Source organism: Peromyscus maniculatus, chromosome 9, assembly GCF_049852395.1.
Source record: "Peromyscus maniculatus bairdii isolate BWxNUB_F1_BW_parent chromosome 9, HU_Pman_BW_mat_3.1, whole genome shotgun sequence".
NCBI lineage: Eukaryota > Metazoa > Chordata > Mammalia > Rodentia > Cricetidae > Peromyscus > Peromyscus maniculatus.
In genome coordinates, this window is record NC_134860.1 from 6,417,423 (window position 1) to 6,443,126 (window position 25,704).

Genomic DNA, 25,704 nt, shown 5'->3' on the forward strand with positions numbered 1-25,704 from the left:
CCAAGTGCTGGGATTAAAGGCGTGCACCATGAACGCCCAGCTCCGCTATGGCTTACTATTAGCTCTGATCCCCAGGCAACTTTATTTATTAAAATACAAATAAAATCACAATTAAGTACAAATAAAATATCACCATAGTTTGTTTGTTTTTTTGTTTGTTTGTTTGAGACAGGTTTTCTCTGTGTAGTTTTGCGCCTTTCCTGGAACTCACTCTGTAGCTTCGGCTGGCCTTGAACTAACAGAAATCCACCTGCTTCTGCCTCCCGAGTGCTGGGATTAAAGGCGTGTGCCACGACCGCCTGGCCAGAACCAGACTCTTAAAGAAAACTGACCCAATTTGCTGGAAGCCATTATTTGTCCAAAGCTCATCAGTTAGGAGTAGGGGCTCAAAGACCCTTCCCACTCTATGCTTGAACATTGACAGACATTGGACAATAACTACAGCAGCTCTGAGTCATGAGTACAGTGGTTCTGTCATGGTCAGAAGACACTGTTTGCTCTATCCTCCTGACCTCTGGCTCCTATAGTCTTTCTGCCTCATCTTCCCTGATGGTCTTTGAGCCTTCTGGAAAGGATGTGATACAGATGTCCCATTAAATAGGACTGAAATCAATGAAATAAAAACAAAAACATAAAGATACAGTGAAATAAAGATTCAGTTCTTTGAAGACATTAACAAGATGGGCACACCTTTAGCCAAATTAAGCAAAAGGAAGAGAAGGATGAAAATAATAAAACAAAGGAGGCAAAAGGAGACACGAAAGGAATTTAATTCTTTAAAAATTTATACTTCACCAAACTGGAAAAAAAATCTTTTTAAAGAACTGATAAATTTTTAGATGTCTGTAATCCACCCAAATTATATCAAGATAGCATGAATATTTTATTTTTATTCTTTTCTTTTTTTCTTTTACAATACTATTCACTTCTACATAATAGCCACAGATTCCCTTGTTCTCTCCCTTCCTGCCCCCTCCCCTTCCCCCCATCACACCCCCTATTCCCACCTCCTCCAGATCAAGGTCTCCCTGGAAGACTGAGATTGACCTGATAGACTCAGTCCAGGCAGGTCCAATCCCCTCCTCCCAGATTGAGCCAAGCATCCCTGCATAAGTCCCAGGTTTCAAACAGCAAACTCATGCAACAAGCCCAGGACCTGGCACCACTGCCTAGATGCCTCCCAAACAGATCAAGCCAATCGACTGAATCACCTATTCAGAGGGCCTGATCCAGTTGGGGGCCCCTCAGCCTTTGGTTCATAGTTCATGTGTTTCCATTCGTTTGGCTATTTGTCCCTGTGCTTTATCCAACCTTGGTTTCAACAATTCTCGCTCATATAGACCCTCCTCTTTCTCACTAATTAGACTCCCAACGCTCCACCCGGGGCCTAGCCGCGGATGTCTGCATGCAGATTCCTCAGTCCTTGGATGGTTTTTCTGGCACAACTATTAGAGTGTTTGGCAATCTCATCACCGGAGTAGGTCAGTTTGGGCTGTCTCTCCACCATTGCCAGCAGTCTTTTGTGGGGATATCTTTGTGGATTTCTGTGGGTCTCTTTAGCACTTTGTTTCTTCCTTTTCTCATGTGGTCTTCATTTACCATGGTCTCCTATTCCTTGTTCTCCCTCTCTGTTCTTGATCCAGCTGGGATCTCCCGCTCCCTTGCCCTCTAGTCTCGCCCTTCGTTGCTCCCACTCATGTCCAGGCTGTTCATGTAGATCTCATCTATTTCTCCATCATTGGGTGATCTCCTTGTCTTTCTTGGGGTCTTATTTTCCAGGTAGCCTCCCTGGTGATGTGAGTAGCAGTCCAGTCATCCTTGTTCCACATCTAGTATCCTCCTATGAGTGAGTACATACCATATTTGTCTTTCTAAGTCTGGGTTACCTCACTCAGGATGATGTTTTCTAGATCCATCCATTTGCCTGCAAACCTCATGATGTCATTGTTTTTCTCTGCTGAGTAATATTCCATTGTGTATATGTACCACATTTTATTTATCCATTCAGTTGAAGGGCATCTAGGTTGTTTCCAGTTTCTGGGAAGACCTGACCAACTTGGCCCCAGGTTCTGGACACTGGGCAGGTTCCCTTCTAGCCCTACCAGGAAGGCTCCTCTTTTCCAAGACCCTCAGCATTGTTGGGAACCAAAAAATGGATGACTGTGCCTTGACCTTTCTTGCTTGGATGATATGACGTAACTACACCCTTGACAACCATTACTAAGTTATTTGGAACCTGGGGCTTATGCAGGGACACTTCTCTTAGCCTGGGAGGAGGGGAATGGACCTGCCTGGACTGAATCTACCAGGTTGAGCTGAATCCCCAGGGCATTCTTTGCCCTGGAGGAGATGTGAGTCAGGGGTGGACTGGGGGGAAAGGCAGGGGCAAGGAGTGGGGGAGGACAGGGGAATCCGTGGCTGATATGTAAAATTAAATTTTTAAATAAAAAATTTATTATTGTTATTATTATTATTATTATTATTATTTTACAATACTATTTGGTTCTACATAATAGCCACAGATTCCCTCGTTCTCTCCCCTCCAGCCCCCCTCCCCTTCCACCCAGCACACCTCCCATTCCTACCTCCTCCAGATCAAGGCCTCCCCCGAGGACTTGGATCACCCTGATAGACTCAGTCCAGGCAGGTCCAGTCCCCTCCTCCCAGATTGAGCCAAGCATCCCTGCATAAGTCCCAGGTTTCAAACAGCTAACTCATGCAATGAGCCCAGGACCTGGTACCACTGCCTAGATGCCTCCTAAACAGATCAAGCCAATCAACTGTCCCATCCTTTCAGAGGGCCTGATCCAGTTGGGGGCCCCTCAGGATTGTTCCACGGTTCATGTGTTTCCATTGATTTGCCTATTTGCCCCTGTTCTTTATCCAACCTCGGTTTCAACAATTCTCGCTCACATAAACCCTCCTCTTTTTCATTATTTAGACTCCCAGCACTCCACCCGGGGCCTAGCTGTGGATTTCTGCATCCAGATTCCTCAGTCCTTGGATGGAGTTTATGGCACAGCTATTAGGGTGTTTGGCCATCCCATCACCAGAGTAGGTCAGTCCCGGCTGTCTCTCGACCATTGCCAGCAGTCTTTTGTGGTGGTATCTTTGTGGATTTCTGTGGGCCTCTTTAGCTCTTTGTTTCTTCCTTTTCTCATGTGGTCTTCATTTACCATGGTCTCCTATTCCTTGTTCTCCCTCTCTTTTCTTGATCCAGCTAGGATCTCCCGTTCTCTTTCCCTTGACCCTCGCCCTTCATTGCTTCCACTCATGTCCAGGCTGTTCATGTAGATCTCATCCATTTCTCCATGTCTTTCTTGTGGTCCCGTTTTCCAGGTAGTCTCACTGGTGATGTGATTAGCAGTCCAGTTATCCTTGTTCCACATCTAGCATCTTCCTATGAGTGAGTACATACCATATTTGTCTTTCTGAGTCTGGGTTACCTCACTCAGGATGACATTTTCTAGACCCATCCATTTACCTGCAAACCTCATGATGTCATTGTTTTTCTCTGCTGAGTACTGAAAGAAAAAAATTTTTAAAAATCCAACTTTTATCAACGATAAAATCCTGGAAAATCTGGGGATATAGAGGATATAATTCAACACAATAAAGTCATTGTACCACAAGCCCACAGCAACATGATGCTAAAAAAAAAAAACTCATAGCCATTCCAGAAAAGCAGGAAGAAGAAAATGATGTTCATGCCCTCTACTCCTGTTCAGTATAGAACTTTAACTCTTAGCAAGAACAATAAGACAACTGAAGGAGATAAAGTAGATAAAATGGGAAAAGGAGAAGTCAAAATGTCCTTATTTGCAGATGATATGATTCTAAAAAATTAAAACTAAAAATTTATCAGAAATCTGTTATGCCTGATAGATAGATTCATAAAAGTGAGAGATAGAAAAATTAATACACAAAATTCAGTGGCCTTCCTGTATACTAATCACAACCATACTGACAAAGAAATCAGGGAAACAGCTCCACTCACAGTAGGCTTCAAAATGTATAACAAGACTTTTTATTGTATTTTATTTTACAATACAATTCAGTTCTACATATCAGCCACGGATTCCCTTGTTCTCTCCCCTCCTGCCCCTCTCTCCTTCCCCCCAGCTTTCCCCCATTCCCACCTCCTCCAGGTCAAAGCCTCCCCCAAGGACTGAGATCAACCTGGTAGACTCAGTCCAGGTAGGTCCAGTCCCATCCTCCCAGGCCGAGCCAAGGGACACTGCAGAAGCCCCAGGTGTCAAACAGCCAACTCATGCACTGAGCACATGACCCAGTTCCACTGCCTGGATGCCTCCCAAACAGATCAAGCCAATCAACTGTCTCACCCATTCAGAGGGCCTGATCCAGTTGGGGGCCCCTCAGCCACTGGTGCATAGTTCATGTGTTTCCATTCCTTTGGCTATTTGTCCCTGTGATTTATCCAACCTTGGTTTCAACAATTCTTGCTCATATAAAACCTCCTCTTTCTCGCTAATTAGACTCCCAGAGCTCCACCTGGGGCCTAGCCATGGCTCTATGCATCCAGATCCTCCAGTCATTGGATGGGGTTTCTAGCACGACAATTAGGGTGTTTGGCCATCCCATCACCAGAGTAGGTCAGTTCGGGCTGTCTCTCTACCATTGCCAGCAGTCTATTGTGGGGGTAGGTATCTTTGTGGATTCTTTTTGGCCTCTCTATCACTTTGCTTCTTCCTATTCTCATGTGGTCTTCATTTACCATGGTCTCCTATTCCTTGTTCTCCCTCTCTGTTCTTGATCTAGCTGGGATTTCCCGCTACCCCATGCTCTCTTTCCCTCCAAACTCACCCTTCATTACCCCCACTCATGTCCAGGTTGTTCATGTACATCTCATCCATTTCTCCATCATTGGGCGATCTCAATGTCTTTACTTGGGTCCTGTATTCCAGGTAGCCTCCCTGGTGATGTGAGTAGCAATCCAGTCATCCTTGTTCCACATCTAGTATCCTCTTATGACTGAGTACGTACCGTGTTTTTCTTTCTGAGTCTGGGTTACCTCATTCAGGATGATTTTTTCTAGATCCATCCATTTGCCTTCCAACCTCATGATGTCATTGTTTTTCTCTGCTGAGTAGTATTCCATTGTGTATGTGTAACACATTTTATTTATCCATTCAGTTGAAGGGCAACTAGGTTGTTTCCAAGTTCTGGAAAGACCTTACCAACTTGGCCCCGGGTTCTGGCCATGGGCAGGTTCTCTTCTAGCCCTACCAAGAAGGCTCCCCGTCTCCAAGACCCCCAGCCTACACTGCAATCCACCCCCTGCCCCTTTGCCCATCTGCCCGAGACTCCAGCCACTTCCTGAGACTTAGAGACTGGCCCCTACCTCCCATCCTGCCCCAGACTTCCCATCTGTACAAGAGCTCCCATCCTGCCCTGGACTTCCCATCTGGACAAGAGAATTCCCATCTGGATAAGAAAGAGAGACTTCCTGAATCTGTCAGCTTTATCTGGACCATGTGCACTGATAAGACCAAGAACAAACCACAAGGAGATGGGCAGACATCAAGGCTGAAGTACATACACCAAAATGAAGAGCAATACAGCATCACCAGAACCTAGCCCGCCTCCAACATCCAAACCTGAACATCAAAAAATTGGAAGAAGCAGAAGAAAACAGCCTTATGAATAACATCATGAAGAAGGTAGAGGCTTATATAGAGGAAAAGACAAACAAAAATGGGAAGAATGCTATAAAAAACTAGAGGAAAGGACAAATAAAGTAGAAGAAAACAATAAAGCCCTGGAAGAAAATCATGAAAAAGCAATGAAACAGATGAAGGAAATAGTCCAAGGCCTGAAAAGGGAAATAGAAAAAATGAAGAAGACCCAAACAGAGGGAATGCTCAAAATAGAAAATCTGAGTAAACGATCAGGTACTTCAGATGCAAGTATAACCAAGAGAATGCAAGAGATGGAAGAGAGTATCTATGGCATTGAAGATATGGTAGAAGAAATAGATTCATGGGTCAAAGAAAACACTAAAGCCAACAAAGCCATGAACCAAAATGTCCAAGAAATTTGGGACACCATGAAAAGACCAAACCTAAGAATAATAGAGAAAGAAGAAGGAGAAGAATACCACCTCAAAGGCACAGAAAATATATTCAACAAGATCATAGAAGAAAACTTTCCCAACTTAAAGAAGGAAATGCCTATGAAGATACAAGAAGCCTATATAACACCAAACAGACGAGACCCCAAAAAATCCCCTCACCACATAATAATTAAACATCTAAACATACAGAATAAAGAAAGAATATTAAGAGCAGCCAAGGAAAAAGGCCAAGTGACTTATAAAGGCAAAACCATCAGAATAAAACCTGATTTCTCATTGGAGACTTTGAAAGACAAAAGGACCTGGACAGATGTAATACAGACACTAAGAGACCATGGATGTCAGCCCAGACTAATATACTCAGCAAAACATTCAATCATCATGGACGGAGTGAACTGGACATCCCCAGACAAAGCCAGATTTAAACAATACTTATCCACAAATCCAGCCTTACAGAAAGCACTACAGGGAAAATTCCAACCTAAGGAAGTCAGATACACACTCAAAAACACAGGCAATAGATAAAGCCACAGCAGTAAACCCCAAAGTATAGAAGTACACACACACTACCACTAAAAAATAACAGGGATGAACAATCACTGGTTGTTAATATCCCTTAATATCAACGGACTTAATTCACCTATAAAAAGACATAGGCTTACAGAATGGATAAAAAAGCAGGACCCATCTTTCTGTTGCATGCAAGAAACACATCTCAAATTCAAATATAGACACTACCTAAGAATAAAAGGCTGGGAAAACACTTTCCAGTCAAAAAGTCTTAAGAAACAAGCAGGTGTAGCCATCCTGATATCAAGCAAAATAGACTTCAAATTAATATCAATGAAAAGAGATCAAGAAGGGCTTTACATCTTCATCACAGGAAAGATCTACCAAGATCAAGTTTTAATTCTGAACATTTACTCCCCAATTACAAGGGCACCCACATACATAAAAGAAACATTACTAAAGCTCAAACCACATATAAAACCCCACACATTAATAGTGGGAGACCTCCACACCCCAATTTCACCACTGGACAGATCTCCCAAATCAGAACTTAACAGAGAAATAAAGGATTTAACTGAAGTCATGACTCAAATGGATTTAATAGATATCTACAGAACATTCCATCCTAACAAAAAAGAATATACATTCTTCTCAGCACCCCATGGAACCTTCTCTAAAATCGACCACATACTTGGCCACAAAGCAAATCTCAACAGATCCAAAACAATTAGAATAGCCTCTTGTTTTCTATCAGACCACTATGGTTTAAAGTTAGATTGAAACAACAACAAAAACTACAGAAAACCAACAATTATTGGAAAATAAATAATGCTCAATGGAATCACCAATGGGTTAAGGAAGAAATAAAGAAATTTAAGACTTCCTAGAGGTCAACAAAAATGAAGATACAACATACCCAAACTTATGGGACACTATGAAAACAAGACATTTTATATAAGCACACTTTAAAAGCATGCTATTAATAAAAAGTGCTATGAGGTACCCAAGAGCAATCCTAAATACATGCAAGACCTTCATCGCTGATGATCTGAAAGAACCTAAAGACTTAAATGAATGGAGGTTTTAAAGGTTTTGGGGATAAGTAGGTAATAAATACGATCAGTTTTGCTAAATTAATAATACTAATGCAATAGATATTGAATTAGAAAATGTGAATACAGTATATCACCCATTTCTGTGGAACTTAATAAGGTGGCCATAAATGTTCTATTATTGAGCAAAGGATAATTTTTAAAGTGGAACAGGCAGGGACATCCAGAGATAATTGTAAAGAGTAAAGTAGGGAAGCATGTCATATTAGAGAGAAGCATGACATATGTGATAAAAATAAAAAATACTTTGAGATGTGTCAGTAGTGGGTGTGATTGTTAGAGTAAATACTGCAACAGATTGCAGCATCCAGAAGTTTGTAATTGTTGAAAAAAGGGGCTACAGTCTGGAAGGAGAAGGATGGCTATGACAGCATGCCCTGAGAATAAGCCAAGTGTTCTAGTTAGCTTTCTATTGTTGTGATAAAAGTCCAAAGATTCAATCGGGATAATGAAGGGTTTATTCACCTCACAGGTTGTAGTTCCTCATCAAGGGAAGCCAAGGCAAGATCCCAAGGGAGGGGCTTGAAACCACAGAGAATGCTGTTTACTGCTCTGCTTGGCTAGCTTTCTTCTGAGGCCCAGGGTCACCTGCCTAGGAATGGCAGTACATACAGAGGGCTGAACCATCCCCTATTGGTTAACAACAAGAAAATGCCAAAGAAGCATGCCTGCAAGCCAGTGTGATGGAGTCAAATCCTCAACTATGTGTCAAGTAGACAGCCAAGATTAGCCATCACAGTAAGCCAGAGGAGAAAATATAAACCTCAGCTTACTGCAAAGAAAAATGTCCCTCCATGAGTAGGATTATATATCAATAGTGAAATTTCATCTGTAGGAAGAATAATTTTAAAGGATTTATGTCAGAATGAAATAATCAGTAAAATAATGAGTGACAATAAACCCAAGCCAGAAAACAAAAGTTGGTAAATTTGACTATTGAAGCCTCTTCTGGAGGCTTCAGATGGACATGGGGATGGGCTGTTGACTGATAGCACCTTTGGCCATCCTTCCAGTGTTTTGGTGGAGGAGTTCTTATCAGAAACCCTACCCTTTACTACAGAAGCTAGGTCCTAAATACAAGCCTGAATCATCAACTGCTTGTCAGAGCTTAGGTTCTCGAGAAATGGAGGAGTCCATTCTGCTTGATGATTTGGGGAAGGCTGTATCCCATTTCAAGAGCCATGGATGTTGAAAGCTTCTAAAGCAGCACCAGGCACATTGTCTATTATCATTATTCTTGGTGACACACACTGCAGTGCCCACACTCATCAAGCTAATGTCAGTGGTGAGCTCTGTACAATTATTTAACTCTGGACTATGATTTGTTTCCTATTGCTGCTGTCTCCAATCCTGCCTCTTTGACCATCAGAGAAACTTCAAGCCTTTTTTGTCTTTCTTTTTCAGAGCTGAAGACCAAACCGAGGGCCTTGCACTTGCTAGCCAAGTGCTCTACCACTGAGCTAAATCTACCACTGAGCTAAATCCCCAACCCTGAAACTTCAAATCTTTTTTTAAATTTTATTTTATAATTTAATTTAATTTTACATATCAGGCACAGATTCCCTTGTTCTCCCCACTCCCACCTTCTCCCCAGCCCATCTTCCCATCTCCTCCAGGGCAAAGACTCCCCTGGGGATTGAGTTCAACCTGGTAGATTCAGTCCAGGCAGGTCCAGTCCCCTCCTCCCAGGCTGAGTGAGCCAAGTGTCCCTGTATAAGCCCCAGGTTCCAAACAGCCAGCTCATGCACTGAGGCCAGGTCCTGGTAAAATCCACAAAGATACCTCCACAATAGACTATTGGCAATGGTCGAGAGAAAGCCAGAACTGACCTACTCTGGTGATAGGATGGCCAAACACCCTAATTGTTGTGCTGGAAACCTCATCCAATGACTGAGGGAACCGAATGCAGAGATCCACAGCCAGGCCACAAGTGGAGCTCCAGGAGTTCAATTGGTGGAAAGAGAAGGGTTTGTATAGGCGAAAATTGTTGAGACCAAGATTGGAAAAAGCACGGGGACAAATAGGCAAACGAATGGAAACACATGAACTATGAACCAATAGCTGAGGAGCCCCCAGCTGGATCAGGCCCTCTGGATAAGTGAGACAGTTGATTAGCTTGATCTGTTTGGGAAACTTCAAATCTTAATAAACCATTTTTTGCTGTTAAAGCAACAGGAGGCTTCTAGCTGCTGTTTACAATGAAGACCCCATAGAAGGCTTTCCTTGGTCTTCCAATTTAAATAGGCGTTTTTCCTTTCTGAGAATGCATGGAATGAGCAAGATGTGTTCTGGAGGAGCTCAATTCCAAATTCATGTGGCTCTTCCTGACACCACACTCTTTTTGACAGGTACAGTCTGTTTCCTTTCTTCTCCTTTCTTTAAAGAGAACCCATTTTCTATCTCTTGGACCCTTTTCCACCACAGTTACTACCAGCCATAACATAATTATTTGAATTTCAAATCTACAATTATAGAGAGAGACCAGATTGCTTTGGGTTTCTAGCTAATCCCCTCCTACCCACAAAAGCAAAGACTGGTATTTCATTATATTATAGCAATCCATGACCGAAAAAAGGCCACTAAAAGTCATCATGATTATTGTCACTCCTTCCTTTTACACTCGAAGTGAGCCTTATTCTCATGAATATTAGTGAAGAGGGGAATAAGACTGTGATGGCTATTTTTGGTTGTCAACGTGACTGTTTCTGGATTAAGAAACAACAAAGAATAGAGGGCACACCTGTGGGAGATGTGTGCTTATTTTGAAGTATGAATATCTAATTATATTTGGATCTTTGAGGGATGAGGTCATACCGGAGGCTGTGGCTTGGTCTGCTTCTCTGTCTCCCAGCATTCACCCCAATACCTAGCTCCAGGTTTGATTTTATTAAGAAGAACTTTGAAGATTCCTGCTACATCTGGCACCCAACATTCATGGGTAGAAATTCACAAAAAAGCTACTTACCTGTGGCCATGTGAGCCCCAGGTCAGGCCCAAGCTACACATTGCCAGTTGTGGTGGCACACTGGTTGGATTTACAGAAGGAGGCAGAGGCAGGAGGATCCCGAGTTTGGGGCCGGCCTAGGAGGTTTGCTAAGGAGAAGCTAAGGCCAGGGCCCAGACACAAACAGTGGCAGTGGGACCATGGAGGCAGCTGCTTCTGCCCCAAGTTGCTATATCTCTTCGTGTTGGTGATGCTACTACCTGGGACAAAGGGTTTACTACTGCTTGTTCGGAGAGAATTGCCTGAACCATCATGTTACAAGAAAGCATCGACAAAGGTCAATTTGGAAAAGTTTGGCAAGACAAATGTTGGGGAGAAATTGCTGTGAAGATTTTTCTCTTCTAGGGAAGAAAGTTCATGGTCCCGAGAGACAGACATTTATGAGACTGTGATTGCTCCAAACCACAGAGGAGGCACACAATAAAATGTCTGCAGGGAACCATGACCTGGGTCTTCCAATTTAAACAGGGTTTTTTCCTTTCTGAGAATGCATGGAGTGAGCAAGATGTGTTCTGGAGGAGCAAATTTGAAATCTTCAAAAGGATGACGGGACCCCACAAAGATGATTCCACATGGACTGTAAATTGTAAAGCCATTAAGCTGATTAACACCACCAAAATATTGACTTTGGACTACAGACTACTCAGGACAATTTTGAGATGGCTAGCTGAGATGATCCAGCCTGACAGACTACTTGAACAAGGACTTGAAACAAGCCCTGCACTTTCTCATTATGCAGCGACTGGACAAAAGATAAAGGACTTGACAATTAACCCAAAAATTATCTTTTCAGGATCCCCTAAAGATGTCTTCATCCCCAGAAAGCAGGAAGTAATTTTAAGAAAACGATGCCCACATTCTCAAGAGGTGGGATGGGAGGTTTTTGGTCATTTAATGAGTTTTGGATATTGTTATTGTTTACAAAGGTTGGTTACAAGTTGTTAATTGTTAATGGTTAAGAAAAAAGCTGGACAAGGAGATTAGATTCAGAGTTTTTGTTTGAAAAAAGAAAGAAATAAAAAAGAGAATAGATATATGAGGTAGATTATCGAATATACTCTGAGAAAAAAGATAAATAAATAATAGAATAAATGGGTAGATCATTAAATCTACACTAAAACAAAAAAGGGGAAGATATAAAAATGACAAAAGGTAGATTACTGAATCTATTATGAAAAGAAAAAGAGAGAGAATATAGATATGATAAGTTAAAAAGTGAGATTATGGAATCTAATTTTAAAAAATTTCCTTGTTTTAAATAGGATAAGTAATGAATTTTTTGTCTGAGTTTATCAAATGTTACTGGACTGGACATTGTTAATATATTAATGGAATTTTTTGTCAAATGTTAATGGACTAGACATTGTTAATGTAATCTTGACAGTGTATATTGTATATACTTATTGGATATAATTTTTCTTGTATTAGTTATAAGCTTTTTTAAATTTTAGACAAAAAAGGGAAATGTGCTAGCATTGTGTACCCCAAAATATTGTGCATGCTAATAAACTTGTCTAGGGTCAGAGAATGGAACAGCCATAATATTAAACATAGAGGATAGGCAGTGGTAGCACACACCTTTAATTCTAGCATTCCAGAAACAGAAATCCGTCTGGATCTCTGTGTGCTCAAGGATACAGCCAAGCATGGTGACTCATGCCTTTAATCCCAGAAAATGAGCCTTTAATCCCAGGGGGTGATGGCAGAAAGCAGAAAGGTATATAAGACGTGAAAACCAGGAAATAGAAGCATTTGGCTGGTTTTTTTAGGCTTTTGAGCAGCAGTTCAGCTGAAATTCATTTGGATGAGGACACAGAGGCTTCCAGTCTGAAGGAAACAGGATCAGCTGAGGAACTGGCAAGGTGAGGTAGCTGTGGCTTGTTCTGCTTCTCTGATCTTCTAGTGTTCACCCCAATACCTGGCTCCAGGTTTGATTTTAAGAATAAGAACTTTGAAGATTCCTGCTACACACACCTTTAATTCAGATCTTTAATCCAGAAGTAATTTGGGCAATTCCTTTTGTTGGAAGGACTTGAAAGAATGAAGCTCTTACTCTTTCTCTGCTTGCTCTTGCCTTGTTAGCACAACCATTCCTTGACTGGCCTTGTTAGCACATCCATTCCTTGACTGGCATTAAAGCCTACTTCTTTAAGATTCCAGCATATACTGCAGACCAGCTGAGACATCCAGTGTTGTGGAGTGGTCATCTCCTGGATTCTTGTCCTTTCCATTCACAGCCAGATATTGTTGGATAAGATAGAGCACTGCCTGCAAGCCATTCTAACAAATACCATTTCCATAAAGAATCACTGTATTACTTCTGGAGAATGCTGGCTAAGAAACCAGGTATGTTGAAAGGACATTCTAGAGCAGCTAGGGTCTCATTACAGTGTCAGCTCACTTACAATTTCCCAATAGTCACCTTCCCTTAACCATAGCCTTCCTCAGGTGCTTAATCACTTCAGAGAATACAACCCTCCTCCTCAATGATCATGACCAAATTCTTGGCATGATTTATTTTTGATATTATTGGGTATGGATATGAGGAGGGTAAGTGCCAATTTTAGGCAGGGTTTGTAAAGTGAGACTTCAGTTCTACATGGGTGAATTACTGGAAAAATTCTTATGAAGCAGAGAGAGAAATCTCTAGGTTTGCAAGGAGGAGGTGCTGAGTCACATGAGAGACTCCGGGAAAGGAAACAACAGCTTCTGGTCGGTTCATGGAGAACTAATTAGCAAGGAGGCAAAGGCTGTGCCCCATGACATCAGCAGACCCTTTGCTGGACATTCTGTTGTATCCTGGACAGCTCTTGGAATCCCAGTGATGTCACTAGTGTTGTAGCAACACTGACTGCCTTGAGATCATTTGTTCAGTGACCACAAGCTTGGCCCCTAGACATGCTTTCCAGACTCAGAGGTCTGTTTGGTAGAGGGAATGGACAGCATGGAGAGACCAGAGTGAGGCAGAAAGAAGCTGGTCCTGGGTCCCCCTGGAAAACATGGAGAAAATGGTCCTGGGGAAGAGGCAGTGAGTTTTGGGAAGGGGCTGGGGAGCTTTCTGGATGTGTTGGGACTCAGCTTTCCAGAGCGAGGACTGAAGAACTTGGAACTTCTTGGAAGGGGGCACAGAGGAATTAATGAGATTTCTGTACCATGACTTTGTTTCACAGCCACTGGAGTCCTTTAGTTATGTGCCAGTGATAATAGGCAAAGGAGAGTACCCTGGAAAACCCTGAGGTTCTCATACTTGACATCACAGTCACTAGTATGGCAGGAGCCCCCAAGTTCTTCTGTCTTCCAATGACCTCTAAGGTTTCTGAATTTCCAGCTGTTGATGGCACACAGGTCTCCAGTTCAGCCTAAGAGCTGTTAGATTCAGTGGACCTGGACTGAGACTGTCCCCTTCCTGCCAGCTCTGGGTGTCCTGGACTGTTAGTGAGGATGACTTTGTGAATCTGTTGACTATGTTTTGCCCCTGCATGGCTTTTCCATTAACATGAACTCTGAATCACAGAGCAAGGGACTTGGGCATCCCTATACTACCAAAGTGATTATAACAGTAGCAATTCCCTCCTGGCTTCTGAAAGTACATGGCTGAGGGCTCTGCAGCAAAAGAGCATCCTGTACCGCTGTAAGACTTAAGAGGTTGTCCACTGGGTCCTCTTGTGCAGGGAGACGGAGGAAACCAGCTGATTTCTGAGCTAGCCACCTCCCAATAGAGAGATGGGAAACTGATACCCACAGAGAAGGAGACTCAAGTCTGAGTTTTCAGAACCTGTCTCGGAAAAGTTTCTTCTGTCAGTCACTTTCTGTTCATTCTTCAGTGGGTAAGGATTAACTGATAAGAGGAAGTGTGTAGGGCAGGTGCTGTGCTTTGACTTCTAGAATTTGGTATTACTGAGATAACTCACATTGTCTAGCATGATTTGTCCGTGTGAAATAACATCTGAAAAGACATAGTTTGCCTCACATCACTCATTTTCTGAAAATGCCTTTGCATATATGTGGGGCCTCTCACTAGCCGTTCATCTTTCTTTAAACTTAAATGTAGGAATGGCACATCCTTTGCTCTTGTGTTGAGTGTTCCCACAGGGAATTCTGGTTCTTAGTATCTCCAGAATGAAATGCCATTAGTTTACCACACTATTGGTATCTTATGATGGAAGGAATGAATTTTGCTGAAGTTCAAGAGTAATTTTCATCAACTACAGGACTTATCTTTGTTCTGACAAGACACTGAGTATCTCCCACCATACTAACAGCTTTGTGGATCCTCCACAATGTGCTTGTTGGCCTCAGGGGACTGAATTTTCCTTCCTACCATCCTTACTTAATTACCTAGAAAACTTTTTTTCTTATGTTATTGACTAGAGTTTTCATGAGTTGGATGAGCCATTTCCTTGGATATGTTTGGAAGAGAGTCTTCAACTTCCTGTACATAAACTAGTGAATATATTCTAATGAAACAGAGAGAGATCCCTGTGTTTGTAATGAGGAGGTGATAAAGGTCATCCCTTGGGTTTTTTGAAGTCTCCTGTGAAGGGCAGTATGGCTTCCAGTGAATTGCAGATGTTGTAATTTGTAGGTAGGTGACGGCTACTGCTGGTGAACCCAATAGTTCCTTCTCATGACTACCTATTGAATTCTGGGGAGTCCTTGGCATTCTCTTGATGTCACCATTGTTGTGGGAACACCAGGTGACTGTGGGGTATTCTTCCACTGCCCATAGACATGTCAGCAAGACTGAGAAGGCTGCTTGGGAGGGAGAATAGAGAACATGGGAAGACCAGAGAGAGGCAGAAGGAAGCTGGGCTTCAGTCTCAGTGTAAAACATGGAGTAATAAATGGTTCTGGGGAAGGCACTGTGAGTCCTGAGCAGGGCTTGGGAACTTTCTGGAGGAGGTGGAGCTTGAGCTGGGCCTTCCAGGAGTGGGGCTTAGCATCTGTGAATTTCTGGGAAGCAATGGACTTATCCTGCTTCCCTGGGTTCCCTAAGAGCAGACCCAGATTAAACGATTTCTGATAGTTAGTTTGGAAGAGCCATGGATTTTCAAGCCTGCAGCACCTTTCTGGGACATACTTAATCTCATTCTGAGTGGAAAGGAAGGGCCAGCAGGAACAAAGTGGTGACTAATTAGGTGTCCTTCTCTGGGTAGGGTGTTGCTGCACTTCATCCTAGTGGATTCCATCAGTTTCCATGGGAATCTGATGCCAATAAGAAGGGAGGGAAACTCCCCTGGCCAAGCAGAAAACTTTCAGTCATTCCCATACTTTGTCCTGGATACATGGGATGAGGACTTGGTACTGCTAAGCTCTAGGGACAATAGGACTTACCTACACCACATCATATATGAGCTGACACTGTCCTCCAAATCTATATGGCTGGGCTATCTTATATCTTCCAGGTCCAGGGAACTGCATTAGAGAGAAAGGCACATGCCTATCCATGATGGTTGAGGACAGATACTTAGCTCATGGGTACCTATTTGAGGATAGGTGGCCTACTCTTTGGCGCGCTCAATGGGTACCTAACATTTCCTCTTCCTCGTACTTCCTCTTGGAACTAGCATGGATTCTCCTGGCCCTATGTATATTCAAGTATACAAGATCAATTTGCTTTGTCTTCCTGCAGGGACTACCAGGAAGACACCAACCCAAGCCTCCACCTCCATAGACCAGGAGAAGCAGATGACAAAGTTGGAGAAACTAACCCTTCAGCTACAGAGTACAACATACGAGCACATTGAACTGCATGGAATCCTGGGCAGTTTTTAGACAAGGATTTGCAGAACAGGTAGTCATTATGTGCAGTTCTCTGCTGACCATCTTGACCCCACAGTGTCTACCTAAGCTTTCCTGAGGAACAGGAGGCTGAAGCTCCGGGGTGTCCTGGTGCTTAACAAATTTTCCTGAGTGCACAGAATTTGGAACCTTGGTAGGTATGAGATTGGGACACAGGCTATTCTTATTCATTCAAATGAAAAGCAGAGCCTATGGCCTGTATCACAGTTTTGGGATAGGGACAGTAGTGTGTGAGCTCTCAACATGCATTTCAAGAGGCCTTGGCAGGTGTTGGCTTGTGGGAGATGCTAGGTCCTGTGAGTTTGTGATGAGTCTTTGTACTTGATGAGTGGATGATGTGTGCTTAAAAATCCTGGAGGGGCCTGGTCCCATTCATCCATCTCAGTTTGTGTCTGGAAGGCCTGGTGCTTATCATTGCTTCTCTTTTGTCCTCCTCCTTATACTCTGAGGCTGTTCTAACTCTTTGCATTTCATGGGCATCCTGACTATATGTGGAATGTTTGTGTATGTGGGAAGTAAAGGCCTAAAGCTATTCTTGGCTCCTCCTTATACTCTGAGACAGTGCAAACTCTCTGTATTTCATGAGAATTATTATTTTTATGTGGTGTGTGTGTGTGTGTGTGTGTGTGTGTGTGTGTGTGTGTGTGTGTTACTCCTGGGAGTTTAGAGTCTGTGGCAGGGCCTGAGGATTTGCCATTTTCACATTTTCCAGGGGATGCCAGTGATGACACCAGGGAGCTTCACTTTGACAAGCTCACGTCTTGGCCACTCTTCTTACTTTGGTGGAACATTGGAATCCCTTGTGAAGTGTATAATGCCTTCCTGAAGTTGGGACTCCTCCCTTGAAATGCTCAATGAATGCTCTGGTCCTCTGTGTAACATATAGGCAGCTAGGCATAAGAATCCCTGTTGTAAAGACAGGAAAATGTCACCATAGGTTTCCGGTGGCACCAGTATGTGGCACAGACTCCTGGGGTCTCCTTAGAGAGATCATCTATAGCTCCAAGTCCACTGAGGGTGCTCATATAGTCGTGGATAACTCCTTCTTCTTTTGGCCTGGGGACATGATAGGAAGTTTAATAAGCACCAGGAGGACCTATTGTATAAGTGCCAGGCTGTGTCTTCCATGGCACTGAGGAGTCCAGAGCATAGCCTGATTCCATATGATCCTTGAGGCCTGTGTTCATGGGGTCCTTTTCTCCTGGGGCCATGCCCTACCACAGGCTGAATTCTTTTGAAATCATGAAAAAGGAGCATAAGCAGGTGATGCTGGACTTACAGAAAATGCCAATGGAAATAAGTGACGGTGTGAACAAGATCAAACATCTGATTGAAGAGAATGTGTCCTACAGGTATGTGCCTGATTTAACTTGGGAGAGACTGATTCTGCCATGTTTCTCTTTGACTCATGTGAGAGCTCTGGTTCTTGCCTATCTGCCTCTTAGCAAGCAGCCTGACATGTGGTCCTTGGCCTTGTGCCTCTTGGACTCAGTTTTGCTAAGTGTGAAAAGACACTGTTCTCCTCCAAGCAATGTCCTGCCAGCTTCAGCAGCCCCTTGATAAAAAACAAATGGTTTGCACCATGAAGGGATTGTCAGGTATCCTAGTACTTCTGTGGCTCTGACCAGGGCTTCCCAGAGCTTGTTTCCATGGTAGCCATAGACAGAATTGATTCTGGTTGGGGCTTTTTCTATCCTTCTGACAGTGTTTGCCCTCAACCTGCTGATGCTTTCCCAATGTCATGAACAGTTAAGCACAGGTGTGGGCTGGACCCTGTTCTCAGAGGCACAGGATCTCTTTTGGCATCAGGAATTTCAGAAGTATTTTGAATCTTTTTGCAATTTTGTTACTCTCTGGATTTGGCTTGCATCTGAGTGATGCTGCTTGGCTACTGAGAACTTCATTCTTGGGCTTTCTGGGGGTCTGGGACTTTTCAGCATGGGTGGTACTTGGGGGTAGGAATGGCAAAGGAGGCTGGCTGGGTCTCACCATGTTTTGGTGTTTGTTCAGTTACCTCCACGGCCAGGTCCTCCGAGATTGCACTGAGCTGAAGGAAAATATACATGTTTTAAGACTGAAGAACAGATTGCTGTGGGAGGAGCAGATTGAAATCCAAGAGTCCTGTGAGGAGCTGAAGAGGCTCTTGAAGGAGGCTCATGAGGTCATCTGTGACCCTTCTGCTGAGCAGCAGCAGGTAGGCTGAGGCAGCAGGGGCAGGTGCCCACCTGTCCAACCATAAACATAGAGACACTCATATACCATCCACACTCATCCAGACCCCCACCTATATACCATCCAACTGTTGATTTCTGTGATCATTCCCGAGTCATTCTAGAGAGTTAGCCTCTTGCAAGAATCTGGATAATTGGCAAGGGAAACCTCCTGCTCTGCTAGAAGCTGCAGTTCATTGAGAACTGGTTCAGTCACATATCATCCACCTACATGTCATTAGGATCAGAGGTCTGCTATGCAGGGAGCTCCTTAGGGAACAGCACAAAGCTTTCATTGATGATGTCAGTGGCCTGTGGCTCATTTGCTTTGCAAGGGTCATGTGAGATCACAGATAGGAAGCAGCCTGCAAGGACTAGAGCTCATTGCCAGTGCCAAGTGAGTGGTTCTCATTGTCAATGTTTTGTGTGGCATGTGGTCTTCTCCTTAATTCCTGCATCCCAATGTGTTCTCTTCCTTTTGCCAAGCTCTTGGTTCATAGTGACAGATGCCTGAGTACCCCCTTTTCAGCCCTTTTTCTAGGCATGGTGCTGGACAGTTCTCCCATCCTGGAGCTTCCAGTCTGGAACTGAATGGTTGACCATAGATGTGGAAGGCCTTTGACAGGCTGAGGGTTGGGGTGACAGATTTGAAGCTTCAAGAAAACATTTTCTGCTATCAACTCAACATAGCATGAAGAACTTGTGGGCTCTCTTAGGAATTTTTAGTCTCCAAAGGATGGATAGCAGTGTTGTGGGTCTCAGTTGAAACACCTGATGTGCATATTTTTAATTCAACTGTTCCTACAGCATGATGCCCTCACCATTGTTTTCTGCTCACTTCCTATTTCTGTGGTCTGTGTGTTATCTATACAGGCCTGTGTAAATGTGTAAATCGGTTTGTAGGTTCAGAGGCTACAAAATGAAATCCCATGTTGTCATCTGTTGCTCTTCCCTTATTCCCTTAGAGCCCAGGTTTTCATTGAACCTGAAATTTTCTGTTTGGGCTAATCTGGCTCCCAGTTCTCTTTAGATCTCCTGTCCTCCAAGGTAGACCTTCTGTCTTGTTTTGTCTTATCCAATGTTACAAGTTTAAATATACACAGAAAGAGGAAAGATATATTTGCTTTCTCTTTTGTTTATTTACTTTTATTGTTTTGATACCAATGTGTTTTTTAATAAATAACAAAATCAAACACTACAGCTTTTTTTTTTAACAATAAATAGCAGGCTTCTTTGCTTTCACTGCACAGAGCTAAGACCACAGGAAATGTCTGGTTTGTCTCTGGTTTCTCAACCGAGATTCCCACAGTGCATCTCCTTGCTGACATTGTGTTGCTGACTATATCATGTGCATGGCTGTGTCTCAGAACAGATTCCCTCTCATAGTTGTGCAGAGTGCTGGGTTCCTGACAAGCACTGCAGGTGATGTCACTGGCCTCCTTCTGACTGACATTGCACTGCATTCATATCATATACACTGTCTTCTGTTGAAAACTTCCTGGTGTTGACCATGTGTCACTTTCTTTCTCTTGGGTTATCAAGGTCATCTGTGGAGGAGCCAGGATAAGTTGAGTGAAGAGACTATGATGGGTGAACTTGGAAAATGTGGAGTCAGGGGGTTTTGTGATGGATAAAATGTATTCAAGGAAAAGTTAAGTGCAGGCCGGGGTAGCAGTGCCTTGCTGAGTCTAAGAGCCTTGTAGACAGCATAGAGGACCCGCTACCTCTATATGCATCAGAAAAGGTGCTGCAAGGCAACAGTCCTCTCTCATTGACCATTCTAGGTTCAGGAAGTGTGTGTGTGTGTGTGTGTGTGTGTGTGTGTGTGTGTGTGTGTGTGTGTTGGGGTTGTTGTATATTGTGTGTTGTGATTTTCTGTGCATCTCTCTATGTGTTTGTGTGTTTGTGTGTGATTACTGTCTATTGCTTGCACAGAGGTGCTCCTTTGGGTTGTGTATGTGACCATGTGTGGTTGAGTGTGTATGTGTGTATGTGCCCATGTTCCCTGTATGTATAGGGGTAAATATTTGAGTGTGTTTGCAAGTTCAGTTGCTTATATGTGCAAGTGTGTTTGTATGTGTGGATTTGTAACTTCGTGTGTGTGTGTGTGTGTGTGTGTGTGTATGTGTGTTTATCTATATTGGTATGTTCATTTACACATATTTACACATTTTTAATGATGATGGAACCAACTTTTCTGAAAAAGTACTGTGACCCCTCACTTGGCATCCATCAAATATTGTATGCTGCTGCCCATCTTTCTCCATGTCCTCCTAGCTCACTAGAACAAAGGGACACAAAAGCTGCTATAACTCAGTGATTTTCAGGTATTTGTAGAGACAAAAATATATATCTGAAAAGAAATCCTTGGAGCAAACCAAAGGAATGTAGTACATGGAGGTTAGGAGGAGACCACTGTGGCAAATCAAGGTATCTGAGAGGCAGGATAGGCTGGGTGAGGGTTTGTGTCTCTTCTCTGCTCTGGGTGAATGGTGACTGCACACTCAATGGTCAGGTGGCTTGCTGTGTCTTCTCTGTATCCTGTTTTGTCCTCATCCACATTGTCTGCTACCACTTGCTTTTCCCCTTTCCCTAACTTGGGCTCGGTTAACCTTGGCCTTGGAACTTAGGCTGAATGTTAGTCGTTGAGAGATTCTGACTTGCAGTGTGCTTCAAGCTGCATCTCAGTCCAGCAGAAGTTCCCTAGCCAGGATGTGGTATGAGAATGGGGCTGTCTCAGTGCACCCCACTTAGAATCCTGAGGGTATTGGGCACGCTATATGCTGGGTCTGCAGCACTCAGTAACTGCTTTTCTCCAAAGTTGTTCATTCTGAGTTAAAATCATCCTAATGGAGGGTTTGGAGAAATGAGGACCCTCAGACATTGCTGGTACTGTAAAATGGTACAACACAGTAACAAGCTACACACAAGTCTTCAGAAAGTTGAACTGCATTCCCAGGTGACCCAGTGATGCCAGAACATGAAGTCAGTGTCCACAGAGAAACTACGGGGTCTCAGGGATTTATCAGCTTTCCTGAGTGTAGCTTCATGATGCCCATCATTCAAAGAGTGAAACAGTACAATGTGGTCAGGCTCTTAAATGGAATATTGTTCAGCACAAAATAATACATAAAATCATTTGGCACTGACTTAGTCAGCCATTTGTTACTCAAACACATCCATGGCACAATCACCTCAAAGGAAGGAACTGTTTCTTTTGGATGCTGGTTATGGACATTTTCTAGTTTCCTGAGATTCTTTGCTTTTGGTCCAAAGTTAAGCAACCTGTAGCACAGAGAGCCCTTTTTGAAGGAAGTTGCTCACGTTGGGGGAACTGGGAAACAGTGAATAAGACCAGTGGGGTTGTCCATGACCATCCAGTAGTCCTTTGCTGGGGAACATTCCTATACTGCACAGCCTGGGGAACTTCCTAAGCAGGGTTAGTTAACGGACAAGGACCCCTGAGGCCACCTGTCTCTGCATTAGGTTGCAAATAGGCTCTTCACTGACTGAACTGCCTCTCTCCCATGTTCACTGTCTTCTCTCTTCCAACAGGTTTACCTTGTTTTCATTAGTATCCCTGGTGGTTGCTCCTTATGTTAGTATTAACTGTGAAGCTAAACATGTTACTGCATTATAGTGTGCTTGTATGTGTGCATACATGTACTTGTGTGTGTTCATGAAATTATGTGTGTGCATATGAGTGAGCAAGCCTCCACTGAGAACACAATCTTCTCATGAACAGGAGCAAGAGAGCCTGGATGAAAGACTGAAGGACCTGCTGAAGCAGAAGGAGCTGGTCACCCAGGAAGAGGACTTGGCAGAAAAGCTGCAACATCACTTCAGTGTCTCTGAGATGAGGTAAGAGCCCAAGCTGGGAGAGAAGTTAGAACCATGTGTGTCACCTGTCCCTGGATCTCTGTCTTTTTGGGATTTCCACTATCTGAATAGCTCCAAGCCACAGCAAGAGAAAGAATGCCTCAGGATATTGTATTGGCCTGGCCAACAAGAACCTCTCCAGGAAACACTATGTTTGATCCTTAGTGTTTCTGGGGAGTGTCTACCCCTTACTCCCATCTGAGCTCTCTGGAATCTTCTCAGTGTCCCCTGTTTCTCCACACAAATCTCCCTATGGTAGTCCTCAACCTAGCAGGGGGCGGGTTAGTTGTGGAGGACAGTGTGTGCTCCTGCCACTTTATTTTCCTTCCAGAACATCACCTTTAGAGAGAAGTTCCTGCCTTTGGGCAGATCTACATGAAGCACACTCCTGCAGATTACTGGCTCACTACTGTGTGAATCTGTTTCCTGTGAAAAGATTTTTCTATTATAAGAAGATTTAGGAGTTGAGGAGTTGAACTGAGGCCAGTTTCTGCTCTTTAACAATAATCAGATCCTTCACTGCTTTTCTATTGTAGGCTCCCCTAGAGTGTCTACATTCAGTTTCTCAGGTGGCTCACACTCATTGCCTGTATCTAATCAGATTCATGTAGATATGCCCTCTACTCTTATTCAGACATTGCTACTTTGTTGTTTTTTTTCTGTCAAAATAATTTATCTAGACAACTGGAGAAAAGTCCTGATTATCATGCCCAGCACAGTGTAGTTCTCAGTTCATCTTCTGGTATATTTTAAAAGCTGAGAATCAAATCCTGGTCCAGGTCCATTCTGACCCTCCTCCCTTAGGAAATGCAGGAAATGACCTCAGATGAAAGGTAACACTGGACTGTCCAGCTGACTAGAGCTGGTTCAGGCTGAACAGCTGACATAGCAGGTCCCTACCAGGCCTGTTACCTAACTGCCTTCCTCCTCTAGGTTAGACCATCACCAATATGAGTTTGAACAGGCCACAGCCCAGGATGAGAGCCTCCTGCAGACAGAGCTGCTGCAGCAGGAGCACTAAGTCTCACAGGCAAGTGAGCCACCAATGCATCCACCCTCAGCAAAGATGGCATTGGTGGGAGGCTGGGGGCTCTTGACCTTGGCTTCCAGTGTGAATAGGTCTTGATTTTTTTCTAGCCTGTGGCCCAGTCAGGCTGGTTCTGTGTCTGAATGCCTTTCCTTCTCATACAGCAGATCTTGGGAGAACTGAGGAGGCCAAAGAAACCACAGATGCCTTGAACCTATGACCTGCTATACTCTCTGATCAAGGCCTCCTCCTCCTCAGAAGACACTCCTTTAGAGCTGTGAACTCAAAAGCTTCCCAAGGGGTACAACGAATGCTCTAGAAAGGTCTCATTCTTAGTCTCTGTGAGAACTTGACATACAAACCCAAAGGAGGCATGGCTATACTAGTTTTTAAAAAGCTTTTTACAATCGCTGACTGCCTTCCTACCATGTTTCCAAGGCCAGCCACAGACTGTAGGTCTCTGCTGCAAAATGTGCACTGAAAGAATGCTTGTGACCTTAATTTTTTTGTTTGGTTTTGGTTGGGTTTTGTTTGCTTTGGGATTTTTGGTTTTCTTTGTTATGGTTTGAGCTTTTGCTATTCATTTGTTCTTACTTTTGTTCTTGTTGTTATTTAGGTATTTTACTAAGATATTCACTGTTTATTGACTAATTTCTTTAAGCTCATATTGAGTAATATTACTGAGTTTTTATTAATAATAAAGTGATTTTGAACTTTTCTGACTTAGAAGCAATTTCTTTGGTCAGGTGTGATGTCTCACTCTAGTAAGCCCCAGAATCTCTTGCAACATCAGATCACTTGTGTGCCCAGCTTGAGCTACAACAGTGGGTTCTCAGGAAGCTAGGGCTACACAGGTCTTTGGATGCAGATGGTGTTGTCAACTCCGTGGATTCCCATTGCGTAATGGAAAAAGTATCCATACTGTATCCTTGTGGTCATATATTTATTCACCCTAGCTATAGCATTCTGTATACCCATGTCAGGATGTGATCATGTGCACCACATGAATTAGAAAAACAACAGTATTGCTATAAAGCCTCTCAGGAAATGAAAACATTTACTAAAGGATTATGAAAGAAATCCATAGCCTGCTTGCCACCTGGGGCCATGATGATATCCATGCCTGGTCTGCTGCCAAGGGCCATATCCTGTCCATGGCCCTGACAAACTGTTGGAGTCTGTGTTGATACCCATGCATCCTCTGCCAGTGAGGGCCTGGCAGCAACCTGCAGTCTTGGCCTCCACCTATGACCATGTTGTTGTCAAAGGGATATGCCCCCAAGTGGACAGATGTGTCTTAGAAGCCTGTACCACCACCTAGGACCATAATGACATCAGGACCAGGGCTGTAACTGAGGGGCATGTCTGGAGCCATGGCCCTGCTGTAGCCAGGGTCGGTGTTGATATCTCAGGCCCCTGTTGCCATCAAAGACAGTGCCTAGAATCTGAGCTACCACCATGGGATGTGGTACTGCTGGGTCCCTGCCAATCTGTGTGACCTTCATTGCCAAGCAGAGCCATGGTGGTATCCAGGCCTGTGCTAAAACTTGGGAACATATCTGTATGCATGTTGCAAACACAACCAGGATCTGTGTTCATATCTATGGCATGTACAGCCACCAAGGCTCACACAGATGTAGGGAGGGGTCTGGGCTGTCACCTAGGACCATGGTAGTTTCTAAGGCCTGTGTTCTCTTTGGGGCCATATAGATCTGAGTGGCCTGTGCTGCCACCAGGGACCCTGGTGTCCTCCAGGCGTAGGTTGCTGTCAAAGGCCTTGTCTGGTCCATTGCCCTGCCATAGACTTGGTCTATGTTGATGTGAGTGGCTCCTTTTACTGCTGAAGACAGGATAGGGATGCAAAGAGTTAACCCTACTCATCGCTGGCCTTAGCGCTAGTGAGAACTGGACCTGCCCCTCACCCACTGCAGTACTGCGGAGAGTGGGTTCTGCACCTGGACTGAGCAGCACAGTAGAGCTGACCCTGTTGTTTGTGGTGTCAGTGATCTGGCCCTGAGGCTCTGAGAGCAGAAGAACTCAGTCCACCCTCTTCTGCTTTGTGTAGG

General features: G+C 43.7%; 1 protein-coding gene and 1 long non-coding RNA gene across 4 annotated transcripts in view; both read left to right on the top strand.

The window, feature by feature from the left end:
• Positions 1-18,842, top strand: part of LOC121826757 (disks large homolog 5-like) — a 150,129-nt gene extending 131,287 nt beyond the window's left edge. For all 3 annotated transcript variants that reach the window (XM_076544262.1, XM_076544263.1, XM_076544261.1), the window contains 2 exons: positions 17,746-17,874; positions 18,533-18,842. In XM_076544262.1, the coding sequence (XP_076400377.1) occupies positions 17,746-17,874; positions 18,533-18,725 (322 nt within the window). In that variant the 3' untranslated portion in view covers positions 18,726-18,842. The remainder of the gene's footprint in view (positions 1-17,745; positions 17,875-18,532) is intronic.
• A 3,003-nt stretch (positions 18,843-21,845) lies between these two features.
• Positions 21,846-24,356, top strand: LOC143267140 (uncharacterized). Its single transcript, XR_013042053.1, has 2 exons — positions 21,846-22,593; positions 23,545-24,356. It is a non-coding gene; the product is annotated as an uncharacterized LOC143267140 (long non-coding RNA).
• The last annotated feature ends 1,348 nt before the right edge of the window (positions 24,357-25,704 follow it).